General features: G+C 40.0%; 1 protein-coding gene across 1 annotated transcript in view; it reads right to left on the bottom strand.

Moving 5' to 3' along the window:
* agbl1 (AGBL carboxypeptidase 1) overlaps nucleotides 1-15,462 on the bottom strand; it is a 142,699-nt gene that overhangs the window by 108,550 nt on the left and 18,687 nt on the right. Inside the window, exons 5-6 of the mRNA XM_074634045.1 lie at nucleotides 11,631-11,724; nucleotides 506-543 (exon numbers count right to left, since the gene is read on the bottom strand). Of these exons, the coding sequence (XP_074490146.1) occupies nucleotides 506-543; nucleotides 11,631-11,724 (132 nt within the window). The remainder of the gene's footprint in view (nucleotides 1-505; nucleotides 544-11,630; nucleotides 11,725-15,462) is intronic.

The raw sequence follows: 15,462 nt of genomic DNA, 5'->3' as shown, positions 1-15,462 counted from the left end.
ATGTTTCGCAAGGGAGTGCAAGCATTCATAAGAACCCACAAAATCAGTTTTTATAAATCTCCGACAAAAATCCGTGCTTGGTTTTCTGCCACAGTACTGTCTAAAACCTGCACACAGCTATTGTAAATGCTATTCCTTTTTATTCCTTATTTTCTCCGCTGGATCCAGCAGCTTATGTCAGCTATTGCAAAGACAACATACTTCCTTACTTGTTAAGTTTAAAGAGAGGAAAATGCGTGTCCTATTCCAGCCCACTCTAGCTGCACTAGATCCAATATACTGTATCTCAGTGAGATGTCACACTATCATAGCATGTCCAGCTATCCATGGAATAAGAGAAAATACATCATTAAACAAGAAAATGGCCTCAGAAACACAGGCGTTGCTAGTGTGCCCCTGGAGAAAGGGTTTGAGTAGTGTTGTGGAGTAATGATGATGAGTAGGCCTACAGCGGGTATGATTGAAACCATCAGCTGGTGAATGATGACAGTCATGAAAAACGTACTTGTGCATAGCAGAGCAGTCAAGGCATCGATGGCTGCCCTGAAAAATAAACAGACATTTGAATGAACACACACTTTTAATATGGAAGTTGTACATGATACACTAGTGTGACTGCATGCAAATTAATGTTATCATAATCGGCCTTATGTAAGTATTTTCTGTAGCTCTTGTGGAGTTGTCACATACAGCATCACAGTATATTACATAGAAAAATCAAATGTTAAACCTATTTTAGAAGCATAGTACTTGATGTGCTTTAAAAACTCTGCGGAGTTGTCAAAGATGTGTCAAAATCTAGTTTTAGACTTTTATTTGTAGTAGTTACTTAAATCAACAAAAACTAGGGCTGTCAAAGTTAACATGATATAATGTGTTAACGCAAATTAAATGTAACGCCATTAATTTCTTTAAAATATTAATGCAACTTGCGATTTTCAATTAACCTCTTAAAAATCCGACGGACCGCTGTTGGGCTCAGTTGCTATTTGATCTTTCAGAGGTTGTAGCGGGCTTAGTTTTAAAGCTAGAGAGAAGATACTGGCATCACATGAAACTAGAAAACCTAAGGACCCCTTTGGTGCCAACCATGTCATAGCTTGTCAAAAAGGAGGCTAAATAACGCTCCAAACCTACACTAAATTTTGGCAAAGAAAACTGGCATCGCCAATTTCAAAGGGGTCCCTTGACCTCTGACCTCCAGATATGTGAATGTAAATGGGTTCTATGGGAACCCACGAGTCTCCCCTTTACAGACATGCCCACTTTGTGATAATCACATGCAGTTTGGGGCAAGTCATAGTCAAGTCAGCACACTGACACTCTGACAGCTGTTGTTGCCTGTTGGGCTGCAGTTTGCCATGTTATGATTTGAGCATATTTTTTTAAGCTAAATGCAGTACCTGTGAGGGTTCTAACTCACACAGGCTCCGCCCTCTCCTGGACTCAATGCAAATTTCCCACTGAGATTTGCATAAACGCAGCCTGCAAATCAGGACGTGCCTACCGGACACATGTGTCACCACATAAGGCGACGTCCAGCGCTGCCTGACATCCTTTCCTCTTCAGTGATCGGCGATTGCCCACTAACTGCTACATCTCCACAGATGGAGTCGCCGCTACAGTGCCCGTAGTGCAGCGGGCCGGCACAGCCACCCCTGGCGCGTTCATGCTAACATAAGCGGACACAGAGGGATGTGTCCAATCACGAGCGCTATATCTGACATGAAGCTGTCAGAAAACACACCTCACCCAGTGAGCCAAGCCCCCAGGAATTACCCCGCTCGGTGGTACTGCAACTTCCGTGTCAGTCACGTGATGAAAAGACTTTTTCCCATAGACTTACTTTGGAAAGAGACGTATGTATGTATGTATGTGTATATATATATAAATTTTTTTTAGGTGAACCAACTCCCCAGTACGAACACTGTAATAGTCCTTATTCAAAAAATTTACTTTTTAAAGTTGTAAAACACACTAATAGCTGAATCCATAGTTATTTCCCTTCCTCTGTTCATGTGAGTGAGACCCAGGCTGAGGCTGGAGCGCAAGCCGTGACGACGGCGTGATATTGGGACCCCGTGACCAAGTCATGTGACCGAGCGGACGCTACTCCGCCAAGATCCGGGTACTTTTCCAGATGGAAGTCGAGCCATTTAGGCTTCATGCGCCAATGAGCAACTCTCATAGGAATGACCGGGGCCACGCCTCCAACGGTACTCTTAATACATCCATGGGTGTAGCGGTTCTGAATAACGTTACTGACAAGCTGTACAAATCGTTCCCCAGGTTGTCTGTGAGGTCTGTCAGTGTTACCTCGAGAAGGAATAATGTTCAGCCCAGTTTGACCCGGGGGGGGGATAGTACTCCCATGTTTTACCTTTGTCTCCCATGTCTGTTTTTCTCTCACATACAGGAGTGAATAGGGAGATACAGCACGATGCCGCTATGTCTACGGCTGCATGCACGGCTGAGCCAGAGATGATAGGTTCACGGACCTTCACGGTGTTCTTCTTTTCCGGTCTCAAACACGAGATGTGGGAGGATTAGAACACAGTGACGTGACGTCCGTCATCACGGGCGAACCGGTGCTGTGCTCAAAGGCCTCCGTACCGGCTCAGCCCTTTCCATGCTGGCCCCCCCTTGGGCCAGTCTTCCATTTATGTGAAGCTGTATCAGAGATGATGGCTCGCCCTCTCACGCAGTTTTACGAAGATTGGCGACGCATCTGTGTGTTAGTGAATGGACAGGATGCCGAGATCGGGATATTCTCTCCAGTTTTGCAGCCTTCCTCCTCCGTTCATGGGGGGTCAAGGAGGTGGAGGCACTTTGGATCTTCCCCTTCATTTGTACCGCTTCCCTTCACTTTGTTCCATTCTGCCCTTCTTCCATCTGCTCCCTGGCTCTTTGTCTTTTAATTTCAACTTCCTCTCCTCTCCCTTATTTGTTTCTGCCTTTCTTCCCCCCGTACATGCATTTCCTCAGTGACATCCACAACATGTGATTGGATTCCACATCTCTGTCCATCTTCACATGGCCCACAGTGTTGGCATTAAATGCTCTGTGTGGTGGTGCATTGAGAAATAGAGAAGCTGTGTTGGTGTTGATCAGAGGCGTATCGATTTACTCTGTCTGACAGCAGATCAATTCGTCAAGCAGCTCCCTGGCGATCCACAACTAAGTGATTCTTAATTAAGACTCTGGGTGTGTGTTTGTTATGGTGTAAATGGACCTAAAGGACAAGACGCATATACGTACATGTGATTATTTACTAAAAGTCCCACATGTGTGTATAAATGTGTGACTCCAACACACACAGGCGTGCACGTGTATGTATGTCTTGTGTGCACTTTCGTGCATCTTGTCCTCCGTGTCCCTTCACACACCTCAAAGTGTGTGTGTGTGTGAATACTGAGACGAAGAATGTAACACTGTCCAGTGTAGTGTTACTAGCAGCAAGTAAGCCAAGGTGTCACTAGTAGGGGGTCCGAAGTGTGACGAGGCCGTGACCCTCAGGGGGCCATTGAGAGTCACAAGGCTTCGTGCTATGTTTACTGAGGATGGGAAATACTACACATCTTCAAAAGGACAGCACACAGCTGTGTTACTGTTATCATGTCTGTGTATTTTACTGCTATGGAAGGGATCAATAGTTGGTAGAAATGGAGCAAATATGATTAAAAAAAAGTTATTGAGTGATTGACAGCTGCTCAGAGAGGGCAGCTGGACGGCAAGGCTCCAGCTCGGCTCTGATTGGTTGTTTTCCTCCGGTCTGTGAAATCTTGCAGATGCTGTTAGGAGCACCAGAGGACACAGAGGCACATGTTTTTACCTGTCTCATGCACTACTGTCAGGATATAGTGACCGTTGTATAAAAATAACTTTTTTAAATTATATTTGCTCCATTTCTACCCACTGCAATTTTAGTGTTTGAGTTGTGCTTAAAAAAAGGTACCAAACAGGAATTTAAGTCGCATTGCAGGTCATAGAGTGAGTATAAAGACTCAAAATAGTATAGACTGTTTAACTTCTCCAAAGAACAACCACTACCAAAGGTAACTTTGGAGGAATCATAACTTCCAAATGAAAATACTATTTGGGTTGTTGATCTTTTTTGACCTCATGCACACGTCAACAAACAGATACAGAAAGATTTACACACTATAGAGAAATAAATGATTCTCATCATGTCAAAGTTGATTTAGGGATAAAAGGTTATGACATGAATAGGAATATGCAATATATTGTGCAGAAAGTCCAGGAAGATATCAGTGAAGTTGAAAACTTTTCTCCGATGTGGGGATTTACTATATGTGTAGACAAATCTTAAATTGTTTATTTTTTTCCACCAAGTTTCTGTTATTTCAGATATAACTAAGGAATTTGGAGTCTCCGCCCGGTTGCAATTCTCCATTTAAAAAAAAAGAAGTTTGTTAGGTCAGATTTTGTCTTCATTAGGTCAGATTAGTCTGTTCAGTTTTATGAGTATGTAAATTAGCATTGCCTGAGTCTGTTTCTGTTCTGTCTAAGTCTGTTTAGTTGGCCTCTTTTATGAGCCCATAACTTTGTTAAGTATTTTGTAAATTGTTTCATCACATTTTCTCTACTGGACGGGCACCCTTGAGGACATTTCATCATGTTTTCTCTACTGGACGGGCACCCTAGAGGAATCTTCATCACGTTTTCTCTACTGGACGGGCACCCTAGAGGACATTTCATCACGTTTTCTCTACTGGACAGGCACCCTAGAGGACACTTCATCACGTTTTCTCTACTGGACGGACATTTCATCACGTTTTCTCTACTGGAAGGGCACCCTAGAGGGCTATTTATTAATAGGCTGATATTTATACCAAATGGGCTATAAATCAATTTATTAGGAGAAACCAAGCAATTCTATGTAAAGTCTATGTAAAGAGTGTAAAGACACTCAACGCCTTCATATAGCCCAAATGGAATGAACCTTTGTTTCATAACCACATTGTGATGATTTGACTGTGAGATTGGCAGTCGAATCAGGCTCCTTAGATCGAATCGTCACTAAACACTAAATAAACTGGAAAAACAAAGTTTGGAAACTTGTGTTTGGTCGATTATTTCTCTGTTGTTTCAATGCTAATGGTCATTGTATTTTACATCGTTGGAAAACCTGTTTATTTACCTTCGCAATGATGTCCAACTTGTAAGGATCATGCATTTGTGGGATGAGCAGCAATTTTACACTTTATTCATATTCTATAAAGGAGGCTTCCACGGTATTTTCATGAAGCCCAGGCAGCAGAAACTATAAGGAATCACATCTGGTGTAATTACAGGATGCTCTCCCTCAGGTTCCCACTGCTGGACGTGTTGGACCGCTGACTCTCTGTTTGGGTTGCTGATGTTTGGTTCCACGTGTGGAATTCATTTAATACACCGTCAGGAGCCTCAGTAGCGGTGGAAGATCCATATGCTGCCACAACAGCCTGGCACCTCCTCCTCATGCTGGTCACCAACCTGGTCACACGTTGCTGTGGGATGGCGTTCCATTCCTCAACCAAGATTCGTTGCAGGTCAGCCAACGAGGTTGTGTTGGTCACTCTAACACGTACAAGCTGATCCCACAAGTGTTGAATTGGGTTGAGGTCTGGACTCTCGGCAGGCCGTTCCATTCTCTCTACTCCCACATTGTGGAGGTAGTCTGTGATAACCCTGGCTCTGTGGGGGTGAGCGTTGTTTCTTGGAGGATGAAGTTAGGTCCCAGATTGTGGAGATATGGGATTGCCACTGGCTGCAGAATCTCATCCTGATATCTCACTGCATTGAGATGGCCTTCAATGATGAGAAGCCTTGTTTTGCCAGTGACGGAGATGCCGCCCCACACCATGACACTGCCCCCACCAAAAGCTGTTACTCGATCGGTGCAACAATCAGCATAGCGTTCTCCGCGTCGTCTCCATACTTTGACCCTACCATCCAACTTTCGCAGACAGAACTTGGACTCATCACTGAACATGACAATCCCCAACATGTTCAGGTTCCATTGTCTGTGTTGTCGACACCAGCGCAAACGGGCCTGACAGTGAAGGGCAGTCATTGCAGGCCTCCTGGTAGCCTTATGAGAATACACTGTTTACCATTGGCAGAGCATTTTGGCAAATTTTTCTTGGGCGCTACCCACATAATCAGCTGTGCTGCCCATCCCACAAATGCATGATCCTTACAAGTTGGACATCATTGCGAAGGTAAATAAACAGGCTTTCCAACGATGTAAAATACAATGACCATTAGCATTGTAACAACAGAGAAATAATCCACCAAACACAAGTTTCCAAACTGTGTTTTTCCAGTATACATAGACTGATTTTACAGGAATGCTCCTCACTTGATTTTCTGTGTTTTCTTAGGCTCCACCACTGCTTTTTAGGTAAATAGGCCAAGATTCCAGCTTGTCACTTTAAAATAGGAGAAATGCCATGTATGAGAAGTAAGAGAAACTCTATAAAAGAAATGATTTACTGCTGGATGCAGTGATATTTCAACATTGTGTTGAATTATGGTTGGCAGGCCTGTTTTCCCTAACAGAGGTCACTATAGCTACCGGGCCAGACAGACTGGTTTCTATACTCACTATGATCAAATGGGGAAACAGAATTTATTATGGTGAAGAATATCTATAGACCTCAACTGAATTGTTAAAGGTGTGATTTACTGTTCCGTTTAGAAAGTGTCAAGGGTGTGCACGTGGTCCAAGACATTTTGCCCTGTGCTGTAAATAATAATAGAGTCAGCAAATGGAAAAGTAATTGGGGAACCAGGAGGTAAATCAAAATCAAAATTTCTGTTTGCCATGTTTAAGTCTATGATGCATTATGGGTAGTATGTTATGAGTCCACACAGGTGACATTGAGAGTACAAACTATTTGTGAGTGTCAGTCAAAGTAAAATGTCTCCTTGGTAGTCTACAGTAGCTCCAAGCTGTAACAATTTAAAGAGGATAGTAAGAAGCGCTTTGGTGCCTAGCAGTCTAACAGATGGGACTGAGGGATTAAGTGCTGTTGACAGTTGAGAGTAGATGGACAGATTTAGTTGTACAGCTGACTGACTGTCTTTACTGCTTTAAAAGCGTGCGCAGCAGCCAATCGGCATATCTAACGGTCACCATATCATTGCTATAATTGGATAAATCACTGTGACAGACATGTCTAACTGCCTATCACACTTAAGGGGAAATAGCTTATCTCCTGCCTCGTTGCTCTTCTTACAACGCAGGAATTCACAGCTGCCAATTCTAACAAATTATCCAAAGCAGCAGCTGGCTTTGAAATCTGGAATCCCAGAGTCTTCTAATTGTGTTACGACAATTAACAACTGGCTCCTGCATGTAAATGATACAGAAAACTCACCCCGAGGGCTGTAAATCTGTGTCGGAGCATCCGATTCCCTCACACCACCGGTGGAGTTTCATGTTCACTAGTAGGCTGATCAGGGGTCGGTATGCCTGGCCTCGAGCCAGGCGGAGAGGCCGGTACTCCGGGTGCTCTTGGCATGCTCCACTGGGTATACTGGAGGATGCTGGCTATCTGAGCCAAATGCCATCAGTTCTGACAGAGACAGATGGGAAGGAAGGCATACGATCCAAGAGGAGAAGGATGGCGCTTACGTAAGAGTTGGAGTGTGTACGCACGAGTTCAGGAGAAATGATGATGTGTTGAGACTAAGAATATGTTGATATAATGATGATGTTTCCCTGTAAACTGTAATACTGCCATGCAGTTTGTGCACGGAGATGGTGCACATTTCATAGATCTGGCTTAAATAAACCAGACAGGGACCATAGCGTTCCATAGCGCCTGATTTATATCAAGCTAAAAGTCTTCAGCCCCGCTAGTGGCCTCTATGATACAGTCTACGAACAAAACACAAGGGTCGTATCATGCCTCGGCCTCCGCGCTGATGGCAACAGCCTCGGCCAGAGGCATTTTGTTTTTGGATTGTCCGTAGGTACGTCCCGTTTCGCGTGAACGCGGTATCAAAGGAACGCCTTGAGTAAAGTTCTTCAAATTTGGCACAAACGTCCACTTAGATTCAAGAATGAACTGATTTGATTTTGGTGGTCAAAGGTCATGGTCACTGTGACCTCACACAAGCGTTCACAGGCTATGCTAATTATGTCAATTTCACACAAATGTCTAACAGGATAAAATGAGGAAGTGATGACATTTTGGACAGGCATGGATGTAAACTGAAACTTAAAGCTGGTTGGCGGAGGCACGCAACCGTGAGGCGGTAATTCTAGTTCATCTTTGAGCCTGACCAGTAGTGGAATAAAAAATGTTATGTTTGTCTTTGGAATTGTGCAGTTGGAATAATAAAGGCAGCAAATTTCACTGCAGCCTGCCCAATAATTTTTTTTTATATATTTCTTGCATAACAGTGGACATTTTGATTGATTTTCTAGAGTATCACCAATATTCACAGCAAATATAAGTTCAGCCTGAAAAGGTTCTGGACAAAAGCTCTGGGGGTCAGCTGAGATGATCCTACGGGGACAATATAGTTTCTCTAAGGAATGTTGCTATGAAGTGTTGGACAACCTCATCAACTTTCAATGCAGCCGCTGACAACACAGATAAAAAAAAAAAGATGTACTTCTGGGCTTATTTCTTGGTGGTATCTAAAGAAATATGTTTTTGTGGTGTGAAGTTTTATGAGAATGACTTCTGTGGAGTTTACACTCTGAGTGAACTGCCTGCAACAAGCAACACAATTGTGGAACTGAGGGAAAAATCTGGAGATCAATATGAACCAAAACTAAACTGGACTTACCACACGCACCTTTTTGCATTTGCATCTAATACCATCACTGACCATTTGAAATAAATGAAAGGTGAAGAAGGTGATGAGGTCATTAGTTATAATTTAGGTTCTTTTTTGGCCTTTCCTAGCCAGCCCGATGCTAATTCTAACTCCACAAACCAACGTTTAAATAAACTGCTCGTTGTGTCAACGATTCATTGAATGACCCATCTTTATGGTCTTATTCTGGGTTCTGAGAAAAGGATTTTATTTCATGTTGTGGGTCAGCCAGGGCAACCCGTTCTCACCCCCAACTCGTCAAATACCGACACTTGATCATAGCCCCTCGGTGTCCGATACAGACGCACTGAGGAACCCTTCAGCATCTGTATATCACACCTATTGGCCTGTGTGAAATGCTAATTAAGTACGATAATAAAGTCCCAATGTCCTCAAACGAGTACTTCCTAATTAGCAGCGTCGTAGCTTGCTACCATTGGTTTGGTAATGCAGAGGTCAGTGGTCACGAATAGATTTGGTAATAATATCACGATCAATCACATGATTGTCCATAGTTAATTGTGATTAATCGCACATTAATCGCACATTTTTTTATTTGTTAAAAATGTACCTTGAAGGGAAATTTGTCAAGTATTTATTACTCTTATCGACATGGGAGTGGGCAAATATGCTGCTTTATGCAAATGTATGTCTATATTTATTATTGGAAATCAATTAACAACACAAAACAATGACAAATATTGTCCAGAAACCCTCACAGGTACTGCATTTAACAGTTATTTGACAGGTGGGTCCACCGTGTACAGTAAAAACTCACCCTATGACCACACCAGGATAAGGATAAACTAGAAAACTAGCAGCTGTAACAATATACATATATATATATATATAGACATATATATATATATATATATATATATATATATATATATATATATATATATATATATATATATATATATATATATATATATATATAGATAGACATATATATATGTCTATCTATATATATATATATATATATATATATATATATATAGATAGACATATATATATATATATATATATATATATGTCTATCTATATATATATATATATATATATATATATATATATATGTCTATCTATATATATATATATATATATATATATATATATATATGTCTATCTATATATATATATATATATATATATATATAGATAGACATATATATATATATATATATATATATATGTCTATCTATATATATATATATATATATATATGTCTATCTATATATATATATATATATATATATATATATATATATATATATATATATATATATATATATATATATATATATATATGTCTATCTATATATATATATATATATATATATAGATAGACATATATGTCTATCTATATATATATATATATATATATATATATATATATATATGTCTATCTATATATATATATATATAGATAGACATATATGTCTATCTATATATAGATAGACATATATAGATAGACATATATGTCTATCTATATATATATATATAGATAGACATATATGTCTATATATATATATATATATATATATATATAGATAGACATATATGTCTATCTATATATAGATAGACATATATAGATAGACATATATGTCTATCTATATATATATATATAGATAGACATATATGTCTATATATATATATATATAGATATAGATATAGATATATATGTCTATATATATATATATAGATATAGATATAGATATATATATATATATATAGACATATATATATATATATGTCTATATATATATATATATATATATATATGTCTATATATATATATATATATATATATGTCTATATATATATATATATATATATATATATAGACATATATATATATATATATATGTCTATATATATATATATATATCTATATATATATATGTCTATATATATATATATAGAGAGAGAAATATTTAAACGCGATTAATAGCATGATTGTTCATAGTTAATCGTGATTAACGACACATTTTTCATCTGTTCAAAATGTACCCTAAAGGGAGATTTGTCAAGTATTTAATAGTCTTAACGTGAGAGTGGGCAAAAATATGCATGTTTTATGCAAATGTATGTATATATTTATTATTGTAAATCAATGAACAACACAAAACAATGACAAATATTGTCCAGAAACCCTCACAGGTACTGCATTTAGCATTAAAAGTATGCTCAAATCATAACATGGCATGTCTGTAAAGGGGAGACTCGTGGGTACCCATGGAACCCATTTACATTCACATATCTGGAGGTCAGAGGTCAAGGGGACTCCTTTGAAAATGGACATGACTTTCATATTCTACCAGTATCTTCACTCCGGCTTTAAAAACGAGAACGCTACCACCTCTAAAAGATTGATTGCGTTAAAGAAATTAGTGGCGTTAAAATTAGAATTTGCATTAACACGTTATTATCGTGTTAACGTTTGACAGCCCTAGTTTTATACCTTGTCCATGTTTGTCTCTGGAGAACAACTAAGGTGCCCACCATCTTGTTTTTACACTGATAAGTGTATTGTGCTGTTCCTACCACTAGATGGAACAAAAATGTGTCTATGAATGAGGACAACAGGTCTACGTTAAGCAGAATGAAGTGTTAGGTGCAGCAAACTCAAAATGTAATGTCCCCCATAAGAGGACAAAGGGTTGCAGGATGTATCTGTCTTTCAGTCAGTCTTGTCCAGGGACTGTTTGTGACCATTTTCTCCAGTCCAGTTCTCCTGGACATGGGGTCAGTGGTCAGTGTCAAATGCAAAAAAGCCTGGGTATACATACTTGATGGTGTGCAGATGTTTGGTGGTATACTGAGGGATGAGGCGGTAGATGGCATCCAGTCCGTGGTTTTCTCCTATTAGGTTTGCTGTAGAAACTGTGAGGAGGAGAACACGGGACAAATTAAAAACATGAAAAGTAAAACAGTGTAGTGTAATGTGTATCATTTTAATAAGATTGAAATGATCAGTTATTGATAAAGAAGTTTCCTGTCATAAAGCTGACATGTGTTTTGGATGGAGAGGAGTCCTCTCTAGTTATATATATGTGGGCAGGCAGGACTGCTTTTATGGACTCATAAAAACATCAACCATTAACTTGCGGCCCAGATGACACATAGCCCCCTCACTCGCTCTCACTGCTTAATCATATACACATTATTAGTGGGTGGAAATAACACTATAACTGACTCATATTTGACCAATTAAAATTACACTGACTTCATATATCTTACGTGATTTGGCTCTGCACTTCTTTTTGACAACTTAAGATAGTCTACTGCTCTATAAAAATTCTATATTCTAATATTTCTCCATTTTGTGCAAAAAGTCCGATGCTGCAAGCTACAAGATCATATGCTGGTGGATGTTATTGTTGCTCTCTAAATGCTGGTATCCCAGTATGAGCTACTACTACTTTATACACATGTGCTATTTGCATCTGCTCTTCAGACAAACTGCTGAGCCTGTTTGATGAATGGCGTGACCACTCCAGGTGTAGAAAGCATCAAGAAAGCTGGCAATGTTTATTTTATCTTCTTAGCAGAGGAGCACGACTGTGAAACTGTACAAATAAAACCTGAGACTGTGAACAATGTTACAGGGTCAAAGACTAAAAGGTTTACGTGACTACTCAGACAGAATAATGCCAGAATTATGGGCTACTACTGGAATCCCAGAAGTGAGAAATGTCTGAAAATCTACATATTGAATTTACAAATAAACAGGTGATGAAACAATTTACTTTTTTTTTTATTTTATTTTTTTACGTTTTTTACTCTCCTTCTTGCTTATAAAGTAATGAAGATGTCTGAGGAGAAGATGGATAATTGGAGCATTGGGAAGTTGATACATCTAGTTAGTATATAGTTTGTTGCTACTTCACTGACATCTAGTGTGTGAACACTGCTCAGACTCATGTCTTTCAGTGCTTATACCACACAATGAGCTGCTGATGTAGCAGATACCAGCCAGACTTTGTTAACACATATAAGCAACAAGGATAATAGGAAATGTTATAATGAGTAATAAATAGTTAATACAAACATTTGGGAAGTGTTGAGACAGTGAACGATAAATGGGAGGAGAGTAAAGTGTGATGAGTTAAAGAGAAGTGGGTTCAGACTTTGCTTTAAGGTTCAGGTTAGAATTTGGCTCAGGTATGGGAATGCATTATGTCAATGAGGATTGTCGCGGGGTTCTACTTCAAAACTCCGTACAACATGAAAAACGCTGGCGTAGTCGAAAAACGTTGTATTAATCCCTTTTATTATGCCGGCCTCCCAAAGTGCAATCAGTGCTTAATATTTACAAAAAGTGAAAAAATAGAAAATAAGCTATGTACAATACATCAAATAGCACTGAAAATTGAGTTCCTCAATAACTCCATACTTCTCTGTCAGAACAGGCAAAAACAATCCAAAAATGCAATCTGTATGTTACCTTCCTGAGTGTTACCTTCTCTGGAACCACTTCAAGATCAGACTGACTTCAGCTGGCCAAGATAACCCCCTTTTAACCCAATAGCCCCTCCCCTGGGCGTATTACTGACATAGAAAAATAACAATTAACAACATTCTTCAGCAGAGAAGATATTTATAGCCCCTTTAACCTAGGCATATTTTACATATAAATTCTATACCTCTGTCTAATCATTCCCCCCCCAACCAAAACAAGTTCATTTGCAACAAAATCACAATTCAAAATAATAAACATATTTATGCTGATCACATGATCTCAAAAACGGGCGAGAGCGCCCTTTTTAACGGGGGGATTTGTTACGGCCCTGTTTCGCTCGTCAAACCCATGAATGGGACATGAAAGGATGGACAGGCAGCGTTTCACTGATCAATTCACTGATCCTACATCACCTGGGGCGCTTCCTTGTGTGCGACCCGCTACAGTTTTCACCGTTTCTTTCTTTTTTTATCTGTTCTTGTGTGTGTGTGTGTGTGTGTGTGTGACGGTACGGAGGACCAATATGTGGACTTTGGGAAAGTATGCGCATTTCCTTGCTTACTTTTTTATCCTGACGCTAGTTTGCAGCGTATGTCAAGGGGAAAAGACGCTGCAACAACATGGCGATCGGATCACTATCAATAGGGAGCTTCTCCTGTCGCTACGTTCTTCGGCGGAGGGAGAGATCCCGACAAACATTCCAGCAGAGATTTTTGTCCCTTTCCACCTGGACAGAAGATCTTCACGCCGGCTCTCGCGGCGGAAAAGAGGAAGGAGAGGAGGTATTCGCCGCAAAATGAAAAAACTCTGCCTCGATAACCGGCGTCAGTTACCCCCCTTGCCCTCGGTCTTTTTATGTAATGCCCAGTCTTTAAGGCGCAAGATTGACGAGCTGGAGATCTGGGCAAAGTACAAACGTGAACTTAAGGAATGCTGCCTGCTCGCGATCACCGAGACGTGGCTTAATGAGAGCGACCAGGACAGCGACCTGGCTCTCACTGGATTCGGCTGTCCCATCAGACTGGACCGCTCCTCTGAAGCGACGGGGAAAAGCCGCGGAGGTGGGGTCTGCTTCTATGTAAATCAACGGTACTGTAACAACATCATTGTGCGGGAGAAAATATGTACCCCTGATATAGAGCTACTCTCCATCTCCCTACGTCCTTTTTATCTGCCACGTGAGTTCCCCCAACTGTTTTTTACTCTTGTGTACATCCACCCCAGAGCCAACGCCAGTGCTGCCACTCAGCTGATAGTGGATGTATCACACAAGCTGGACTCTATTTGTATTGATGCTCCTAAATTTTATCTTGGAGATTTGAATCATGTCCGACTAGACAGAGTTTTACGGACATATGAACAATATGTAAGTTGCTCCACCACACAAAAAAACACTATCCTTGACTTGTGCTACGGAAATGTGACGGGAGGCTACAAGTCCATACCTATGCCAGCTTTGGGAGCTTCATATCACAACAGCATATTTTTACTGCCTACATATAAACCATGCTTCAGACGCCAGGAGAGAGAGGAGAAGGCTGTTAAGATCTGGACAGAGGACAGCATCTCCTCCCTCCAAGCCTGTTTTGACTGCACAGACTGGCAAGGCTTCTTTGATGCTTGTGGTGATAACATTGATGAACTTATAGAAACTGTCTCATCCTACATCGCTTTTTGTGTTGATTCTGTAATCCCCTCTAAACAGGTTGTTATTTTTCCCAATAACAAACCATGGGTAACAAAAGATCTTAAATCTGCTATTAATAAAAAGAAAAAGATCTTTTTCACTGGCAACCCTCAGGAGAAGAAGGTTGTCTCCAAAGAGGTTAAGGTTGAAATAGCCAAGGCTAAAGCCAAGTACAAAGAAAAAATAGAAAGTCAGTACGTAAATGGCGACCTAAGGTCAGCCTGGCAGGGGATTAAATCTATGGCCTCTATTAATCAGCAAGCAAATACATCCAAGCAGTTTATTAGCATTAATGGAGTTGAGGATGTAGACTTGGCGAACACTTTTAATTTGTTCTTCTCGCGGTTTGAAAGGTCTGACTTCACTCAGGATGTATCCAGGTTGAGGGACTCCCTGGTACTCCACAGCGATATATTGATATCTCAAGAGCAGGTCAATTGTTTATTTAGGAAAACGCGGACAAGGAAAGCTT

Source organism: Sebastes fasciatus, chromosome 4 (genome assembly GCF_043250625.1).
Source record: "Sebastes fasciatus isolate fSebFas1 chromosome 4, fSebFas1.pri, whole genome shotgun sequence".
NCBI classification, from domain to species: domain Eukaryota; kingdom Metazoa; phylum Chordata; class Actinopteri; order Perciformes; family Sebastidae; genus Sebastes; species Sebastes fasciatus.
The sequence above is the reverse complement of the archived record's forward strand: the minus strand, read 5'-3'. Positions and strand labels throughout refer to the sequence as shown.